General features: G+C 42.3%; 1 protein-coding gene across 2 annotated transcripts in view; it reads left to right on the forward strand.

Annotated features, from left to right (window-relative positions):
• Positions 1-6,213, forward strand: part of LOC139409203 (stromal cell-derived factor 1-like) — a 32,338-nt gene extending 26,125 nt beyond the window's left edge. Inside the window, exons 4-5 of one of the 2 annotated variants that reach the window (XR_011634379.1) lie at positions 3,300-3,518; positions 4,421-6,213. Coding sequence is in view for 1 of the 2 variants with exons in the window: in XM_071154029.1 (XP_071010130.1) it covers positions 3,300-3,327 (28 nt within the window). In the remaining variant the exon portion in view is untranslated. Of the gene's footprint in view, positions 1-3,299 lie in introns of both variants that reach the window. The other variant, XM_071154029.1, reaches the window with a different exon arrangement.
• Positions 6,214-21,695: the final 15,482 nt, after the last annotated feature.

Raw genomic sequence — 21,695 nt, forward strand, 5'->3', positions numbered from 1 at the left:
AAGTGGGACACAATCATGAAGTGGAACGACATTTATTGGATATTTCAAACTTTTTTAACAAATCAAAAACTGAAAAATTGGGCGTGCAAAATTATTCAGCCCCCTTAAGTTAATACTTTGTAGCGCCACCTTTTGCTGCGATTACAGCTGTAAGTCGCTTGGGGTATGTCTCTATCAGTTTTGCACATCGAGAGACTGACATTTTTTCCCATTCCTCCTTGCAAAACAGCTCGAGCTCAGTGAGGTTGGATGGAGAGCATTTGTGAACAGCAGTTTTCAGTTCTTTCCAAAGATTCTCGATTGGATTCAGGTCTGGACTTTGACTTGGCCATTCTAACACCTGTATATGTTTATTTTTGAACCATTCCATTGTAGATTTTGCTTTATGTTTTGGATCATTGTCCTGTTGGAAGACAAATCTCCGTCCCAGTCTCAGGTCTTTTGCAGACTCCATCAGGTTTTCTTCCAGAATGGTCCTGTATTTGCCTCCATCCATCTTCCCATCAATTTTAACCATCTTCCCTGTCCCTGCTGAAGAAAAGCAGGCCCAAACCATGATGCTGCCACCACCATGTTTGACAGTGGGGATGGTGTGTTCAGCTGTGTTGCTTTTACGCCAAACATAGCGTTTTGCATTGTTGCCAAAAAGTTCAATTTTGGTTTCATCTGACCAGAGCACCTTCTTCCACATGTTTGGTGTGTCTCCCAGGTGGCTTGTGGCAAACTTTAAACAACACTTTTTATGGATATCTTTAAGAAATGGCTTTCTTCTTGCCACTCTTCCATAAAGGCCAGATTTGTGCAATATACGACTGATTGTTGTCCTATGGACAGAGTCTCCCACCTCAGCTGTAGATCTCTGCAGTTCATCCAGAGTGATCATGGGCCTCTTGGCTGCATCTCTGATCAGTCTTCACTTTTCTCCTTTAGAGGGACGGCCAGGTCTTGGTAGATTTGCAGTGGTCTGATACTCCTTCCATTTCAATATTATCGCTTGCACAGGGCTCCCTGAGATGTTTAAAGCTTGGGAAATCTTTTTGTATCCAAATCCGGCTTTAAACTTCTTCACAACAGTATCTCGGACCTGCCTGGTGTGTTCCTTGTTCTTCATGATGCTCTCTGCGCTTTTAACGGACCTCTGAGACTATCACAGTGCAGGTGCATTTATACGGAGACTTGATTACACACAGGTGGATTGTATTTATCATCATTAGTCATTTAGGTCAACATTGGATCATTCAGAGATCCTCACTGAACTTCTGGAGAGAGTTTGCTGCACTGAAAGTAAAGGGGCTGAATAATTTTGCACGCCCAATCTTTCTTTTTTTGATTTGTTAAAAAAGTTTGAAATATCCAATAAATGTCGTTCCACTTCATGATTGTGTCCCACTTGTTGTTGATTCTTCACAAAAAAATACAGTTTTATATCTTTATGTTTGAAGCCTGAAATGTGGCAAAAGGTCGCAAAGTTCAAGGGGGCCGAATACTTTCGCAAGGCACTGTAACTGGGTCCTGAGCAGTAATGGTGCGTTGATAAAATCCCTGGAAAGCCAAACCAGGAAATAAATTGCCATACTACATCCTATGTGGTGATAATTGCGTAACCTGTCAGTTCAAATGCCTTGCCACCATGATAGCCAAGAACAAGATACAATTCAACCACACCTATGTTTCCTCACAAAACCAGAGAGCAATATCTGTCCTTTGAAGTATAGAAAGCACATTGCATGTAACATGTTACATGACCTACAGCATGGTCAAGTAAGTCAATGTTTCCGACATTTTCGGACTCCTAAACAACTATTGATTTACAACAGAGTTACCGCAAGTAGCAAAGAAAACAGTAGCTGCCTCCACTATTCCAGCACCAGTTTCAACTTTAACATTTCAACATCATATTATCTTTGCTTAGTCTAATACAGTGACAACTAAAATATACCAAAAAACAATTTAGTCCAATCAACATAAGCTAAATATGAAGTAGCAGTCCATGGTACTGATTTCTGTGTGTGCACGCGCGTTCAAGTAGAAAAACATGTTCACTCACCCTACTTGTAGAGAAACGCCAAAACCATCCGCCTTTCTTTCATGTTGCCAAAACTATTTATGATTCTACCATACTGTACACACTTTTAGTTTTTGTTGTCCTAGGCCTAACTTCCTTTCATGGGCAACGATGAGCCAGCTGGTTAACACTAGCCTAGTACATCTAGCAACATATTGCACTTCCATCCTCTCAGGCAAGGAGCACAATGTATGAATTCATGGTTGGATCAGAATCACCATGATAATCATTGGCCAGTATGGAGAATTAAGTAAAACCACAAGTCAAAATCCCTATCTCCATCCATGGCTAATTTATGAAAGGGACATTTTTAGCTAGCTAGCTAGCCCCCTTAGGACAACAACATAACGTGATGCAACAATTCATTTTTTCTGTCAATGACGTTTGGCTTTTGATGTGATTGGTGTGAAGCCAAATCCAAACTGGCATTCCCTTCACACTTTTTTTGAGTGCGCCAGGACCATTCACAGTTTTGCTCACTCAGTTTCGCTCAACACTGTTTGGCTATTTATTTATTTTTATTATCAAGGGAGGCCAAATACTCGCTAGCTTCCCCTGCATTCAATGCTACGGATGGCAAAGTTATCAGACTATTTTTTGACAGGACAGCATGAAATAGATGGGCTTCACATACAGAGACAGAGGGGCGCTGTTTCGCACGCTCGGATGCTTTCTCCAGTGAGATACATTCAGCCTCTTGCGAGTTGAAGGAAAAGTATGAAACACAGACAGGCAAAAGATAAATAACTGTATATGTTTTTTTCTTGGTACATTTTTTGGGGACACCTGGCTTCCCTTGAACTCCCTGAATACGCGCCACTGGTCCTGATAGAGAGACTTAAGATGGATAATCATTGTGTTGAATGTGTTTTGCACCATTAGTCTCGTTGACCCATGTGTTACTAACAGCTACAACTGTCTGGAAAATACAGAGAGGATTAATACAGGGGACAGACACACACAAACACATAGGAGGAGTGTTTCGCTGTGGACCCCAGTAGCAGTAGTTATCACAGGGGAGGTTTGGCAAAGTGAGGTAGTACATTCCAGTGTCTCTAACACTGTGCAGCAGAGACTCGGGACTAAACCAAATAGTCATTCATCTCAATATGGTGTTTAATCAAAGTGTTTTTGCTGGCGGAACAGTCAAGTGGTTGACCTGAACACACAAGGACGATATCCATATGTCTATGTTAACGGTCATATGTTCATACTGGGCGTCTCTCTGTTTCAGGATGAAGAAAGCCAAGCAGATCAACTAGAGAGCCTGCAGGAAGACCGCCCAACAGAAACAGTGCCAAGTGAAGGTCTACACTCCTCTAGCACAGTCTTCACATTTTACTACCTTAAATTTTTATCTAAAAAGGGATCATATTAAAAAAAAAAAAATCTACAGATCTACGCAACCTACATTTTCAAAGTGAAAGAAAGTTATATAAAAAAAAACGAAGATGTCTTCACACCACAGAGATAATACTTGGTGGAAGCGCCTTTGTCAGCAATTACAGCTGTGACTAATTTTGAATAATATTCTACCAACTTTGCACAACTCGTAGGACAACATACTGTATGTATGCCATTGTTTTTGTCAAAATAGCTCTAAGTCAATACATTTGGTTGGGGATCATTTATGGACAGAAATATTCAAACATTGTCTCTGATTTTCAAGAAAACACAAGTCAGGTCTAGACCACTCAGGAACACTCAACACCTCTTGGAAAGCAATTCTGGAGTCTTTGACATAAAACATTGTGTAATTGTCTTTCTGAAAAATACAGAGGTAGGTTTTCCTTTAACTTTTTACCTGGGGTTTGCTCCTTTCATATTTGTTTTTACTTTGATTCCTTCTTTTCGCTTTGTCATACAGGCCAGTAATGTGAAGGGAATGCACTGTTGTTGATCCCTTAGTTTTTTTGTATTGTGGCGGCAGCATCATGTTATGGGTATGCTTGTCATCGGCAAGGACTGGGGAGTTTGTCAGGATCAAAATAAAAATGAAAGAAGCAAAGCCCAGGTAAAATCTTAGAGGAAAACCTGAATCGGTCTTCTGAAAACCCAATCCTTGGATAGTTTTATTTTTCTGTGGTCAGTTACACAATTTGTTATGCCAAACACACACTATAATGGCTTTCTAAGAGGTGTTGAATGTTCCTGAATGGTCCATTCTCTCCTGACTTAAATGTGCTTTAAAATTCTGAGACAAGGTTTGAATATTGCTGTCCATCAATGATTCCCACGCAAATGCACTGAGCTTGGGCAATTTTGACAAAAACAATGGACATATGTTGCCCTAAGAGTTGTGAATGGTTGGTAGAATCTCATTCAAAATATTTACATCTGTAATCGCTGCCAAAGGTGCTTCCACCAAGTTTTTACTTTGGGGTGGGAAAACACACAATCAATACATCCTCATTTTGTATTTTTCAGTCATTTGAAAATGTTTATATCAAATGTGGAGTAGGTTGTGTAGATCAGTAGGAAACAAATCTAATGTAATCCCTTTTTTAGATGTAATTCTAAGGCAAATTGTGAAGGGGTGTGTAGACTTTCACTAGCGGCTGTATGTAATGTGAGGCGTATAGCGTGTAACATCTACTCACCTGGCACGCACGCTGAACAGCACTTATCCTGTCCATCACGGAACCTTCCAACCCATGGCTTGCCAAAACCACCACCTCTGTTACCAATGCTACCATAACCACCTGTACTCCTTATAGAATTCACCCCTATTAGCGCCAAGTGAAATTATATCTGTGCATGTATGTTTTTATCTATGATGTATATACCGTTTGTTTACTATCCTATTTGATTGGTAAAGATTTTTGGAGTTGTTTTGAACCCTGGCTTCTCTGTCATTTAGGAATTAGAACTGTTCTTTAGGTAGGTATTGATGGGGCTGAGATATGGAGAGGAAGGAAAGGAAGAGATAATGCGGGAGGATTCATGACAGAATTCACAACTCTCAATCCAACTCTATCAGCTTGTCCTGGAGAGTGTACAAGGTTCAGCAATGCAAAAAAAAAGATCCAAGAGGCATGGGGATGTTCACGTGTGCAGGGCAGCGCCACTAGAACACACTTACAGTATGTCTGCTTAAGAACACACAGGAGTGAATGGACATCCCTGTCTAGTACCGACTCAACCAATATTTTTTTTTTTGTATCCAGCCATGCTGGATGTTGAAGTATTTCATATAAAGAGTCTTAATGTGAAGTATAGTCTGTGATGTTATTCTCTGAGCAACTTTGGTAATTAGCAACATTTAGAGTCAGAACTCTGCTTATTGAGCGACCAATGAAAAAATAGTTGTCCGTAGCCGCGTCATGGTTATGGAAACATTAAAGGTAGTACGTTCAGATTTTATTAAAGGAACAGTTAATCCAGACTACCATAAAGGGAAAGTTCAGTCAGATAACTAACAACCCACGGCTTGCCAACGTCGTAGTTCAGGTTCCCCTTTAATTCTGACATTGACTAGTCCCGTACAGTATGAACTAAAATCCCGGACAACACATGCAGTGGGTTAACCAAATTAAATTTGTTGTCAGACAGACTACCACGTCAATGTGTTATGAAACATTATGGAAATGATAAAGTTTCATATTTAGCAAACCAGACACTATGAAAAGCAAATCTATCAGCAGTTTTAGTGTGCTAGCGTTAGTAGAAGTATAGTAATAGTAATAGTAGAAATGGTAATAGTAGATAGATTGGCTTGACTACCTATTGATATCATATACTGTATGTTATTTTGGATACCGATGCACTTTACATCCAACATATTCATTCATTAACAATACGTAAGTTTAGAATGTTATAATGAGAACAAGAATATGATCCACACTGTTGGTCTACTACAGTTAGTCAACTGTTGTTTTTCTAATTGTCTTTAGTGGTATAATACTTTACTTTTACTTTACTTTTTCATATAACAATCTTAAGCATGAGATACATCACATTTTCATTTTGAGTGAAAACAAATATTATAAGAAATATTATATTTTTGTAGTTTTTATACGTCAAACACAAGTTCATATGAAGGTGCTAGAATGTATAATGTCTCCAGATCTTTTCACATGAGCCATTTCCTCTGTTAAACTAGATTGTTGAGTAAAATGTAATCTTTAAATAAAAGGTATTCATTTTTATGTTTGCATACTTTTTTCAATACTGTAAAAAGTAATAACATAAACTATTGGCAACACTACATCAACACATGCAGGTAGCCCCTGGTTAGAGGGTTGGACCTGTAACTGAAAAGTTGCTGGATCGAATCCCTGAGCTGACAAAGTCAAATTCTGTCGTTCTGCCCCTGAACAAGGCAGTTAACCCACTGTTTCCGGGTAGGCCGTCATTGTAAATAAGAGTGCTTTACTGACTTGCCTGTTTAAATAAAATCTGTTTTTTTTACTCATGTTAAGTTGCCTTTATGTCATGGTTAATCTACAGCTATAGATATTGCAGATCAGACCCCACAAACCCCGTTACAGGAAACTAGCGTAGTGTGTGCATGGGCCCTAACCCCTGCCAAATCTACAGTTTTAATATGGGACAATTAACACAAACACATGCACATGTGCACGCACACACACACAAATACACACACAAGGGAACACATACATACACACTGCGCCAAGCAGGCCTCTCTTTTCTCATGCCTCCCTCAGGCATTACAAAGGGGAAACAGAGAGGGTCTGTCTCAGAGCTGCTAACAGACAGTTTACTAATGTCTGTACATACAGACCCCTGCAGTAACAAACCATGGTACTTATGAATTAGAACACAGAATGGCTCAGATGAACCACTCAGAACTATGAAAAGAAGAACTTACGGTCTCACACAGGGTCAATGGAAAACCAGTCCCCATACAGTTAGAATTAGTCATTCAAATTGAATAGCTGCTTTCCAGTGTGTGTGTGTGTGTGTGTGTGTTTGGTTAATTGTTCACCCATACTGTAGCTCCCATACTTTAACAATATGCATACAGCCTTAGGGTCAGTCTGTGTTTGATGTCTCACACACACACACACACACACACACACACACACACACACACACACACAGTAGAGATTAAAGGAGAGAATGGTCGTAGTTATTTAGCCGTTAACTGAACCACTGGTCATTATAGGAACACATTACAGTAAACAGGTTTGACCTTTGCACTTTGCTGTGTGGGGGAACTGATGCAGAACTATAGTCTCTGTGATGAGAGAGATTCTTGACGGAACAAGTAGTTGCAGACCTATCAGAAGATTAGGGCCTATCAGATGCTGTTCTATTCACTCCGTTTCTATCTTCAACAAACCAGCTTTGTAGGTCCATTCTCAGGTAAAACACACAGGCATTTCACAACCTTTGATGACCAACAGGCAGGTACTCCTGCATGCATGCATTCATTAACCTATTACATGTTGAACTTCCATTCTCTCAGGGTAGGGGCACAATGTATGAATTTATGGTTGGAACAGAATCGCCATTATAATCATTGGCTAGTATGGAGAATTAAGTAAAACCACAAGTCCAAATCTCTATCACCATCCATGGGAAGTTTATGAAATATGCAACAATTTAAGTTTTTTCTTTCGATGGCGTTTGGCTTCTGATGTGATTGGTGTGAAGCAAAATCCAAACTGGCTTCCCTTGACATTTTTTTGTGCCAGGACCATTCACTGCTGAGCTCACTCAGTTTAGCTGATTAAAATTATTATTATTTTTATCAAGGGAGGCCAAATGCTGGCCAAGCACGATTCCAACACCATCATTAAGTTTGCCGATGACACACAGGCCTGATCACCGACAACAATGATACATCCTATAGCTGTCGGTCAGAGGCGGTCAGAAACCTGGCCGTGTGGTTCCAGGACAACAACATCTCCCTCAATGTGAGCAAGACAAAGGAGGTGATCGTGGACTACAGGAAAAAGAGAGCAGGACATGCCCCCTTTCACATCGACGGGGCTATAGTGGAGCGGGTAGAGTGTGTCAAGTTCCTTGGTGTCCACTCCACCAACAAACTATCATGGTCGAAACACACCAAGACAGTTGTAAAGAGGGTACAACAACACCTTTTCCCCCTCAGGATACTGAAAAAAATTTGACATGGGTCCCCAGATCCTCAAAAAGTTCAACAGCTGCACTATCAAGAGTGTCCTGACCGATTGCATCACCGCCTGGTATGGCAACTGCTCTGCATCCGATCGTAACACAGAACCCAAACCGGTTGCGCGCGTGCGCCATCATGCACCATCGTGCATAAATGTATTTTGTTCCCGCACACCAAACACGATCACGACACGCAGGTTAAATTATCAAAACAAACTCTGAACCAATTATATTAATTTGGGGACAGGTCGAAAAGCATTAAACATTTATGGCAATTTAGCTAGTTAGCTTGCAATTGCTAGCTAATTTGTCCTATTTAGCTAGCAAATTTGTCCTGGGATATTAACATTGAGTTGTTATTTTACCTGAAATGCACAAGGTCCTCTACTCCACCAATTAATCCACACATAAAACGGTCAACCGAATCGTTACCAGTCATCTCTCCTCCTTCCAGGCTTTTTCTTCTCTTGACTTTATAATGCAATTGGCTACATTCATAAATTAGGTGCATTACCGCCACTGACCTATTTTGTCTTTCAGTCACCCACGTGGGTATAACCAATGAGGAGATGGCACGTGGGTACTTGCTTCTATAAACCAATGAGGAGATGGGAGAGGCAGGACTTGCAGCGCGATCTGCGTCAGAAATAGAACTGACTTCCATTTTAGCACTTGGCAATACAGACGCTCATTGGCGCACGTGAGCAGTGTGGGTACAATAATTTAATATTATAGATTTCAAAATGTATTTTGCAACGCACGCGATGCGAGTGGTGTAGTCAGCCTGTAATGCGCTACAGATGGTAATGATAATATAATGGTAAGATGGTCCAGAATATCACTGGGGCCAAGCTTCCTGCCATTCATGACCTACAGTTGAAGTCAGAAGTTTACACACACTTAGGTTGGAGTCATTAAAACTTGATTTCAACCACTCTACAAATTTCTTGTTAACAAACTATAGTTTTGGCAAGTCGGTTAGGATATCTACTTTGTGCATGACACAAGTCATTTTTCCAACAATTGTTTACAGGCAGATTATTTCACTTATAATTCATTGTATCACAATTCCAGTGGGTCAGAAGTTTACATACACTAAGAGGACTGTGCCTTTAAACAGCTTGAAAAATTCCAGAAAATGACGTGATGGCTTTAGCAGCTTCTGATAGGCTAATTGACATCATTTGAGTCAATTGGAGGTGTGCCTGTGGATGTTTTTCAAGGCCTACCTTCAAACTCAGTGCCTCTTTGCTTGACATCATGGGAAAATCTAAAGAAATCAGCCAAGACCTCAGAAAAAACATTGTAGACCTCCACAAGTCTGGTTCATCCTTGGGAGCAATTTCCAAATGCCTGAAGGTACCACGTTCGTCTGTACAAACAATAGTGTATGTAAACCTCTGACCCACTGGGAATGTGTTGAAGGAAATAAAAGCTTAAATAAATTATTCTCTCTGCTATTATTCTGACATTTCACATTCTTAAAATAAAGTGGAGATCCTAACTGACCTAAGACAGGGACTTTTTACTAGGATTTAATGTCAGGAATTGTGAAAAACTGAGAGTAAATGTAGTTGGCTAAGGTGTATGTAAACTTCTGACTTCAACTGTTTATACTAGGCGTGTCAGAGGAAGTCCCAAAAAATGGTCAACGACTCCAGTCACCCAAGTCTCCTTAACAGCTTCTACCCCCAAGCCATAGGTGTCACGCCCTGATCTGTTTCACCTGTCCTTGTGATTGTCTCCACCTCCAGGTGTCGCTTATTTTACCCAGTGTATTTATGCCTGTTGTTTCCTGTCTCTCTGTGCCAGTTCGTCTTGTATGTTCAAGTCAACCAGTGTGTTTTCCCCGTGCTCCTGCTTTTCTATTATTTTTTTACTAGTCCTCTCGGTTTTGACCTTTGCCTGTTTTTCAGAACTCCATTCCCCCCTGCCTGACTATTCTGCCTGCCCTGACCTCGAGCTTGCCTGACATTTTGTACCCCTGGAACTCTGAACTGGTTTTGATCTTTTGCCTGTCCTCGACCATTCTCTTGCCTACCTATTTTGGATTGCTAATAAACATCTTGGACTTTAACCATCTGCCTCTTGTATCTGCATCTAGGTCTCGCCTTGTCCTTCTAATAGGACTGCTGAACAATTAATCAAATGGCCACCCGGACTATTTACACTGACCCTCCCCCCCCATTTACACTGCTGCTAATTGCTGTTAATTATCTATGCATAGTCACTTTACCCCTACCTACATTTTAAAAATGACCTTTACTAACCTGTACTCCTGCACATTGATATTATTATTTTATTGTGTTACTTTGTGTGTTACTTTATTTTATTTTTTACTTCAGTTTATTAGGTAAATATCTTTTTAACCCTATGTCTTGAACTGCATTGTTGGTTAAGGGCTTGTAACCTGTTGTAGCACTAAATACATGAATATGAATACCCCATACGTATTGCAACAACCAGGACCGGGGGGGGGGGGGGGGGGGTCTGATGTTTCATAGAGCACTGTTTGTATAATTACCTCACATAATTTGTTAGATAATGGTGTGTAGTGAGAGTCATCCTACATGCTATTCCTCAGTCCAGCAGGACATATTTCTGAGGTAATATAAAATTTGATTTCCCCAGTTGGTGAAAGATGTGCATCAATAGAGGTGCTGTATGTAGGCTATTCTCATTCTGTTCCTATGTGTGTAGCTTCCTGGACATGAGGGGAGTTTCTTTTAAAATTCTACACACTGTGAGAGGCAAAAGTATAAGAAATAGATTGGACTTTATTTTCTATTTTCTAAAGCGTAGAACAGTATCCAGGAACTAAATCTCATGGTGATACGTGCTAGGCAGAAGGTATAATATCCTTTACAGAGTGTAACTGTTGTCCTGCTACAGCCCAGCAGGTGTCTTCACAATTAACTGTTACTACCACCCTTGTGACCCACATCTGGGTTTGTGGAGGTGAGATGGCTGCTTCGAGATGTTTCTGAGCCAGAGGCCAGAGTTCCAAATAGTCCTTTATAAATAAAAGGAGAACAGTTGATTCCTATAAACGTCCTAAAGCCACCTCATACAGACTAATCTCCGTTATCCTTGCAGTGTGATTTAACCTTCACAGTATTTCCAATAGCCTAATGTTCATTATTACTTGAACAGGTGAGAAACAGGTTGCTTTGACTGTTTTTAAAATGTTCAATATTAAACCGGGTCGTTACGGTTTCTACAATCTGGGTTTGATTGAATTCCATCCTTTGCTAATAATCGTCTCTCAGTTTTTAAGAGAGCAATGTCCCCCTTAGACGAGTTCAATTGTTCATCTCAGTGTGAGGTACCACTTTGGTTCCAGTTGGGAAGGTGTCTGTCTGACTCCGAGTCACCAGCAGCGGTAATATCAGGTTTACCAGGGAGCATCTGTTGCCGGGAGGCAGAATATTTTCTGAGTGTAAATATTACACTGACAATTCTCTGGTGTGTAGAGAGATGAGACACAGATGTGTGTTCAGTATTTAAGTTTCTCCTTTGTCGTTCTAATATTTTCTTCTCCTTCTGCTCGTCAGTGATTTGCTGGTGAGTTTGTGAGCGTTTAAAGTGCTAATTTTGCTGACATAACTCTCTAAGAAACGATTGTACATAATGTCCTTCCATCACATTTTCAGTTGTGTGTAAGATTGTTTTCTTTGCAATTACAATCTTTCTTAACACTTTAGATGAAACAGCAGTGAATTGTTGTGCAACAAAATAATAATGTGGCCCAACCTTACAGCTGCTCTGCTTCTGTCCTTTCCTTCTTCTCACTTCCCATCTCCCCTGGCTACCCTCCAGGACAACTTTCTCTCTCTTTCCGTCTCTCTCTTTCTGTCTCTCTCTTTCTGTCTCTCTCTTTCCGTCTCTCTTTCCGTCTCCCTCTGTGTCTCTCTCTCTCTCTCTCTCTCTCCAATCTTGTCTTTCTGAATGGAAGCTGTAATGCTATGGTAAATGTCCATTCGGCTAGTCTGATGCGGAAAACACACACACTCCGTCTTCACGGCACCCAAACCAAAAACGGATTTAATGCGTTGTCAGCTATGTTTAGAGCCATGTCATCGTGGAATGCTCTGCCACCAGAGGTTACTCAAACAAAAAGTTTAGCTTCACAGCGCCTCTCTTTCTAAAGATAAAATGGAACTCTACATAAGAATATTATTATGTATGTATGAATAGTGTGTAAATAGTATTTTTTTTGTTTGTTTCTTGGTGTCTTTCCAATATCTAACTCTTATTTCATTAATTTAATGTGTTATCTTATGTTGTTCTTGTCTATAACTGTTGTGTACTTTGTCATTTATTTGTATGTTTTATGTGGACCCCAGGCAAGATAGCTGCTGCATGTGCAGTAGCCAATGGGTATCCTAATTGACTAAACCCTTGAAAGTGATTACGACTACACAGGCTATACGAGAGGGTTGTATACATATACGTGGGGTGCGTTTGAGAGCTCTTTGGTGGATATTTTGATGTTCTTGAAAGAGCCTTTTGAGTAGGGCCTTTCTTTTTCCATATTGAAAGGTTGATATGGCAGCCATCCTGGCGTGTCATGTAGGGATTGATGGCTCTACCACGGGGTCTTACCTTCTGGTGGTGCGATTCCTGAAAGGAGTGTGCTGGCTCAGACCAGTGTCTAAGCCTATGGCACTGACCTGGGACCTAGTTTTGGTCCTGGATGCTTGGAATCTTTGGACCTGAAGGTCCTTTCCTACAAGCTCATGGCCTTGGCGTCGGCCAAGCGTGTTGGGGATCTCCACTCGCTATCAGTACATCCTTCCTGTGTGGAGTTTGCGCCTGACGACTCCAAAGTGATGTTACGTCCTAATTCATACTTGTGCTCCCACGGTTATGCCAATGTCTTACAGGTCCCTGGCTTTCGAGCTGTTCCCTTTCTCTCCTCCTCTGTATGCTTCCAGTGAACAATGGAGGTTGCATTGCCTGTATCCGCTGCGCCCTTTATGCATGTATATGGATAGGACCCAGCATATTTCAAATCAAATCAAATCAAATTTTATTTGTCACATACACATGGTTAGCAGATGTTAATGCGAGTGTAGCGAAATGCTTGTGCTTCTAGTTCCGACAATGCAGTAATAACCAACAAGTAATCTAACTAACAATTCCAAAACTACTGTCTTGTACACAGTGTGAGGGGATAAAGAATATGTACATAAGGATATATGAATGAGTGATGGTACAGAGCAGCATAGGCAGATACAGTAGATTGTATCGAGTACAGTATATACATATGAGATGAGTATGTAAACAAAGTGGCATAGTTAAAGTGGCTAGTGATACATGTATTACATAAGGATACAGTCGATGATATAGAGTACAGTATATGTATGTACGTATGCCTATGAGATGAATAATGTAGGGTAAGTAACATTATGTAAGGTAGCATTGTTTAAAGTGGCTAGTGATATATTTACATAATTTCCCATCAATTCCCATTATTAAAGTGGCTGGAGTTGAGTCAGTGTCAGAGTGTTGGCAGCAGCCACTCAATGTTAGTGGTGGCTGTTTAACAGTCTGATAGCCTTGAGATAGAAGCTGTTTTTCAGTCTCTCGGTCCCAGCTTTGATGCACCTGTACTGACCTCGCCTTCTGGATGATAGCGGGGTGAACAGGCAGTGGCTCGGGTGGTTGATGTCCTTGATGATCTTTATGGCCTTCCTGTGACATCGGGTGGTGTAGGTGTCCTGGAGGGCAGGTAGTTTGCCCCCGGTGATGCGTTGTGCAGACCTCACTACCCTCTGGAGAGCCTTACGGTTGAGGGCGGAGCAGTTGCCGTACCAGGCGGTGATACAGCCCGCCAGGATGCTCTCGATTGTGCATCTGTAGAAGTTTGTGAGTGCTTTTGGTGACAAGCCGAATTTCTTCAGCCTCCTGAGGTTGAAGAGGCGCTGCTGCGCCTTCTTCACAATGCTGTCTGTGTGAGTGGACCAATTCAGTTTGTCTGTGATGTGTATGCCGAGGAACTTAAAACTTGCTACCCTCTCCACTACTGTTCCATCGATGTGGATAGGGGGGTGTTCCCTCTGCTGTTTCCTGAAGTCCACAATCATCTCCTTAGTTTTGTTGACGTTGAGTGTGAGGTTATTTTCCTGACACCACACTCCGAGGGCCCTCACCTCCTCCCTGTAGGCCGTCTCGTCGTTGTTGGTAATCAAGCCTACCACTGTTGTGTCGTCCGCAAACTTGATGATTGAGTTGGAGGCGTGCGTGGCCACGCAGTCGTGGGTGAACAGGGAGTACAGGAGAGGGCTCAGAACGCACCCTTGTGGGGCCCCAGTGTTGAGGATCAGCGGGGAGGAGATGTTGTTGCCTACCCTCACCACCTGGGGGCGGCCCGTCAGGAAGTCCAGTACCCAGTTGCACAGGGCGGGGTCGAGACCCAGGGTCTCGAGCTTGATGACGAGCTTGGAGGGTACTATGGTGTTGAATGCCGAGCTGTAGTCAATGAACAGCATTCTCACATAGGTATTCCTCTTGTCCAGATGGGTTAGGGCAGTGTGCAGTGTGGTTGAGATTGCATCGTCTGTGGACCTATTTGGGCGGTAAGCAAATTGGAGTGGGTCTAGGGTGTCAGGTAGGGTGGAGGTGATATGGTCCTTGACTAGTCTCTCAAAGCACTTCATGATGACGGAAGTGAGTGCTACGGGGCGGTAGTCGTTTAGCTCAGTTACCTTAGCTTTCTTGGGAACAGGAACAATGGTGGCCCTCTTGAAGCATGTGGGAACAGCAGACTGGTATAGGGATTGATTGAATATGTCCGTAAACACACCGGCCAGCTGGTCTGCGCATGCTCTGAGGGCGCGGCTGGGGATGCCGTCTGGGCCTGCAGCCTTGCGAGGGTTAACACGTTTAAATGTCTTACTCACCTCGGCTGCAGTGAGGGAGAGACCGCAAGTTTTCATTGCAGGCCGTGTCAGTGGCACTGTATTGTCCTCAAAGCGGGCAAAAAAGTTATTTAGTCTGCCTGGGAGCAGGACATCCTGGTCCGTGACTGGGCTGGATTTCTTCCTGTAGTCCGTGATTGACTGTAGACCCTGCCACATGCCTCTTGTGTCTGAGCCGTTGAATTGAGATTCTACTTTGTCTCTGTACTGACGCTTAGCTTGTTTGATAGCCTTGCGGAGGGAATAGCTGCACTGTTTGTATTCGGTCATGTTACCAGACACCTTGCCCTGATTAAAAGCAGTGGTTCGCGCTTTCAGTTTCACACGAATGCTGCCATCAATCCACGGTTTCTGGTTAGGGAATGTTTTAATCGTTGCTATGGGAACGACATCTTCAACGCACGTTCTAATGAACTCGCACACCGAATCAGCGTATTCGTCAATGTTGTTGTCTGACGCAATACGAAACATGTCCCAGTCCACGTGATGGAAGCAGTCTTGGAGTGTGGAGTCAGCTTGGTCGGACCAGCGTTGGACAGACCTCAGCGTGGGAGCCTCTTGTTTTAGTTTCTGTCTGTAGGCAGGGATCAACAAAATGGAGTCGTGGTCAGCTTTTCCGAAAGGGGGGCGGGGCAGGGCCTTATATGCGTCGCGGAAGTTAGAGTAACAATGATCCAAGGTCTTTCCACCCCTGGTTGCGCAATCGATATGCTGATAAAATTTTGGGAGTCTTGTTTTCAGATTAGCCTTGTTAAAATCCCCAGCTACAATGAATGCAGCCTCCGGATAAATGGTTTCCAGTTTGCAAAGAGTCAAATAAAGTTCATTCAGAGCCAACGATGTGTCTGCTTGGGGGGGGGATATATATACGGCTGTGATTATAATCGAAGAGAATTCTCTTGGTAGATAATGCGGTCTACATTTGATTGTGAGGAATTCTAAATCAGGTGAACAGAAGGATTTGAGTTCCTGTATGTTTCTTTCATCACACCATGTCACGTTAGTCATAAGGCATACGCCCCCGCCCCTCTTTTTACCAGAAAGATGTTTTTTCCTGTCTGCGCGATGCGTGGAGAAACCTGTTGGCTGCACCGCTTCGGATAGCGTCTCTCCAGTAAGCCACGTTTCCGTGAAGCAAAGAACGTTACAGTCTCTGATGTCCCTCTGGAATGCTACCCTTGCTCGGATTTCATCAACCTTGTTGTCAAGAGACTGGACATTGGCAAGAAGAATGCTAGGGAGTGGTGCACGATGTGTCCGTCTCCGGAGTCTGACCAGAAGACCGCCTCGTTTCCCTCTTTTTCGGAGTCGTTTTTTTGGGTCGCTGCATGGGATCCACTCCGTTGTCCTGTTTGTAAGGCAGAGCACAGGATCCGCGTCGCGAAAAGCGTATTCTTGGTCGTACTGATGGTGAGTTGACGCTGATCTTATATTCAGTAGTTCTTCTCGACTGTATGTATTTGTGTTTGTGACCATGTTTTTGTCTGTTTTGCTAATCCAGCTCGGGGTAGGGCACTTTTTTAAGCAGCGCTTTCTCGTTGGATTGTGGAGGCTATCTCCCTGGAGTATGACAGCAAAGGAGAAGGCTTGTGTAGCGGTGTGCGTTCTTTGATATTTGTGCTGCAGCAAGTTGGGATTTCCCACAGGCCTTTGTGAGGTTTTATCGCTTGGATGTACCAGCACATTTATCCCGGGTTACCACAGTTTCCCTGTGGGATTGAGAATTGGGCTGCCTTGGTGTCCGGAAGCGTGCATATTTCACATTTATCCAGGTTGTTGTTTTGGACTTGCTGTTCTGGTGAATTCTGGAATTGCAGACTCATTGGGTCTCTGTGTGAGCCTAATTGGAGCCAGTAGGATCTATGGACTTCGGCCGCCGTGGGCGATGTTAGGCAGCGTTCTGTCCGGGTTACCACAGTTTTGCTGTGGGTTTGAGCCTCGGGCTGCCTTGATGGGTGGCACGGCGCAGAGTGCGCATTTATCATTGATACCACAGTTCACTGTGAGTTTGAGTCTTGGGCTGCTGTGGCTGCGCGATGCTATGCGAGTGTGCACTTTACCAAGTTACGACAGGTGTTCTGTTGTATTGAACTTGCGGTTCCTTGTATTAGTTCTGACATGTCAGGCTCACAAAATAAGTATGGTTCTTGGAACCGTGGAGTCTATGGACTTGAACTGCAGTGGGTCAATACACAAATCAAAATTGCAGCAGGTTCTGGTTCCCTATATTGGACTCTGACAGTTCAGGCTTCTCGGGAAAAAGTTGGCTTCTGTAACCCCTTTTTGGATCCGGTGAAATCTGTGTGGGCTTGGGCTGCCATGGGCCTCCTAGTTTGGTACCCTTTGAGCCGGCTTGGGGAATTATTGTATGTCCCCATAGTATGTTAGACCGAGTGACTGACTGAAAGGGAACGTACAGTTAGGAATATAACTACTGTTCCCTGAAGGAGGGAACGAGGCATTACACATTTTGGCCCCGCTCTGTCGGGGAGTTTGGGCTCGCTAAAGAGCGGTACTGAATTGAGGAAATGTTTGAGAGCCCAGGTATTATAGACAGGAAGGCGGGGCTTTCGAGGGCGGGCACGGCATCCATTGGCCTGTTGGGTGTGATTTCAGTTTGCTTCAGGTCAGTAGGATTGGTCGTTGACTCCCCATAGTATGTTATACCTCATTCCCTCCTTCAGGGAACAGTAGTTATATTCATAACTGTACATTCTGTGTGTATGTGTGTGTGTCTGTTTGCATGCACGTATGTATGTGCGCGTGTGTGAGTGCATGTGTGAACCACTTGGATATTAAGAGGTTTTTAAGTAAATATAATGGAATCCTCCTCCTCCATGGCCTAGAGATTAATAACATTCTTAACTCTCCCTCTATCTCCATGGATAATTAACTTATTTCGGATCATTGGGACGCTAGCGTCCCACCTCGACAACATCCGGTGAAATTGCAAAGCTCGAAATTCAAAAAACAAAAGTAGTAATATTAAACAATCATAAAAATACAAGAGTTAAACACCATTCTTTAGCTTAGAATCTTGGGAATCGATACGCTTTGTCCGATTTACAATAGGCTTTACGTCGAAAGCATAGCATTTGATCGTCTGAGGACAGCGCCTCACCCATTTCCTGCATTAACATCAATTACCTTTGAAGATCACGTACCTTTGAAGATCTTCATCTTGTTGCAATCCAAAGGGTCCCAGTTACACAATGAATGGTCATTTTGTTCGATAAAGTCCTTTGTATTTCCAAAAAGTCAGTTTATTTGGCACGCTTCATTCAATAATCCACCTGTTTCCCCTCGTTCAAAATGCATGCAAAATGAATCCCAAACATTACCAATATACTTCATCCAAACAAGTCAAACAACATTCCTAATCAATCCTCAGGTACCCTAATATGTAAATAAACAATAACATTTAAGATTGAATAAACTGTGTTCAATACCGGAGAAAAAGAATGAGGAGCGCACACTCACTCACGTGCGCCAAAGGACTAGAGTCCTTCTGAGGGATACGTCGAAAGAATACGAATAGTTCTTTATTTTTCAAAAAACAAGCATGAAACAATTTATAAAGACTGTTGACATCTAGTGGAAGCCACAGGAACTACAATCTGCGTCCTAATTATTAGACTTTCCCATAGAAAAGCATTGAAAAGTCCAATGACCCTCAAAAGAAAAAATCCTGGATGGATTGTCCTCTGGGTTTTGCCTGCCAAATCAGTTCTCTTATACTCACATACATTATTTTAACAGGTTTAGAACCTATAGAGTGTTTTCTATCCAATGCTACTATGCATATGCATATCCTAGCTTCTGGGCCTGAGTAACAGGCAGTTTACTTTGGGCACCTCAGTCATCCAAACTTCCGAATACTGCCCCCTAGCCTTAAAAAGTTCACTTCTACAGGATCGGTGTCCCTAAATTGGGACAGTTGTTGCGATAATGTGCCTAGAATGACGTAAACAACAGCCAACTTTCCCGAGACATAGACATGTCTTAAATGGGCAGAAAGCTTAAATTATTGTTAATCTGGTTTGATACATTCACCTATGAAGGTAAATAATGTACTTAGATTCAGTAATCTTGCACTGATTTGTCATCCTGAGGGTCCCAGAGATAAAATGCAGCGTAGTTTTGCTTGATAAAATCTATTTTTATATTAAAACGTAGGAACTCAGTTCTACAGTTTGACCCCACCGATGTCTCTGGCTCCACACCCACCCCGCCCGGCCATCTAGATGTGAAGTTTAGTGTCTTTTCTTAACTTTTTATGGCTGCAGGGGCAGTATTGAGTAGCTTGGATGAAAAGGTGCCCATTTTAAAAGGCCAGCTCCTCAGTCTTAGTTGCTAATATATGCATATTATTATATAGGATAGAAAACACTCTAAAGTTTCCAAAACTGTCAAAATATTGTCTGTGAGTATAACAGAATTGATACTGCAGGCGAAACCCTGAGGAAAATCAAAGCAGGAAGTGGCTTCTATTTTGAAAACTCCATGTTCCACAGCCTCCCTTTGCTCCATTTAAAGGGATATGAACCAGATTCATTTCCTATCGCTTCCTCAAGGTGTCAACAGTCTTCAGACATAGTTTCAGGCTTTTATTTTGAAAAATGAGCCAGAACGATAACATTGCGTCAAGTGGTCACTTGAGTTTTGCTTGCGCAACAGAGTTTGGATAGGTATTGCTTTTCCCTCTCCTACTGTTAAAGACATTTGCGGTTGATATATTATCGATTATATATTTTAAAAACAACCTCAGGATTGATTATAAAAAACGTTTGACATGTTTCTGTGGACATTATGGAAACTATTTGGAATTTGTCTGCGTTGTCGTGACCGCTCTTTCCTGTGGATTTCTGAACATAATGCGACAAACAAACTGAGGTATTTTGGATCTAAGAATAATCTTTATGGAACAAAAGGAACATTTGTTGTGTAACTGGGAGTCTCGTGAGTGAAAACATCCGAAGATCATCAAAGGTAAACGATTAATTTGATTGCTTTTCTGATGCTAAGTGTACTTAATGTTTTATTGTGCGATCGATAAACTTACACAAACGCTTGGATTGCTTTCGTTGTAAAGCATAATTTCAAAATCTGAGGCTAAACTGTGTTTTCCTATATTGTACTTGGGATTTCATGAATATAAATATCTATAGTAATATTTATTGTATGTAGCGCTATGCTATTCAGCGGTTGTTGATGACACTTATCCCGATATCGGGATTGCAGCTATAACAAGTTAAGAGAAGCTAATGATCCATCATGTATGACATTTCTGGGAGTGAGTAAACTTAATTAACATTTTTATTACCATTGCATTTTGTATGTTCTCTATAGTTATGTGCATGAAAATGTATCAACTAACCATTTCGGCACATTTGGGCAAACTTGTGAAGGACACCTGGCAGACTTGATACAAAATATTGTGATGTGATGTAATTCTTCAATGGATCAGTCTGAAACTCGCTCAGTCGCGAAGTGGTAGGTTGGACAAGCTCACAGAACGTGACGGCTGAGGGCTGAAGCACGTAGCATGTAAAAATAATTTGTCCTCGATTGCAACACTCACTACCGAGTTCCAAACTTCCTCTGGAAGCAACTTCAGCACAATAACTGTTAGTCGGGAGCTTCATGAAATGGGTTTCCATGGCCGAGCAGCAGCACACAGCCGAAGATCACCATGCACAATGCAAATGTCGGCTGGAGTGGTGTAAAGCTCGCCGCCATTGGACTTTGGAGCAGTGTAAACGCATTCTCTAGAGTGATGACAGGAGAACTCTACATACCCCAGTGCTTAGTGCCAACGGTAAAGTTTGGTGGAGGATGAATAATGGTCTGGGGCTGTTATTCATGGTTAGTACTAGGACCCTTAGTTCCAGTGAAGGTGAATCTTAACGCTACAGCATACAATGACATTCTAAACGATTCTGTGCTTCCAACTTTGTGGCACCAGTTTGGGCACTTTCCTGTTTCAGCATGACAATGTCCCCATGCACATAGCTAGGTCTATACAGAAATGGTTTGTCAAGATTGGGGTGAAAGAACTTGGCTGGCCTGCACAGAGTCCTGACCTCAACCCCATCAAACACCTTTGGAACGCAGACTGCGAGCCAGGCCTAATCACCCAATATCAGTGCCCGACGTCACTAATGCTCGTGGCTGAATGGAAGCAAGTCCTTGCAGAAATGTTCCAACATCTAGTGGAAAGCCTTCCCAGAAGAGTGGGGGCTGTTACAGCAGTAAAAAGGGGACCAACTCCATATTAATGCCCATGATTTTGGAATCAGATGTTTGACGAGTAGGTATCCACAAACTTTTGGCCATGTAGTGTATGTACAGTGCGGTATCCCTCAGGGTGGTTGCCTTGGGCCGTTACTCTTCTTTATTTTTATGACTATGACTATGTACGCTGATGATTGCACACTTAACACCTTTAGCAGTGAGTTCACTGAGACTCTTAGCAAGGAGTTACAGTCAGTCAGAATAGGTCATTAACAATGAACACTAATAAAACCAAAAGCATTGTATTTGGTTCAAAGCATTCTCTTAAGACCTAAACCTCAACTGCAGTTGTGCCTAAAGGGTTTGACCAC

The sequence above is a fragment of the Oncorhynchus clarkii genome, chromosome 1 (assembly GCF_045791955.1).
Source record: "Oncorhynchus clarkii lewisi isolate Uvic-CL-2024 chromosome 1, UVic_Ocla_1.0, whole genome shotgun sequence".
In the NCBI taxonomy this organism is placed as follows: Eukaryota; Metazoa; Chordata; class Actinopteri; order Salmoniformes; family Salmonidae; genus Oncorhynchus; species Oncorhynchus clarkii.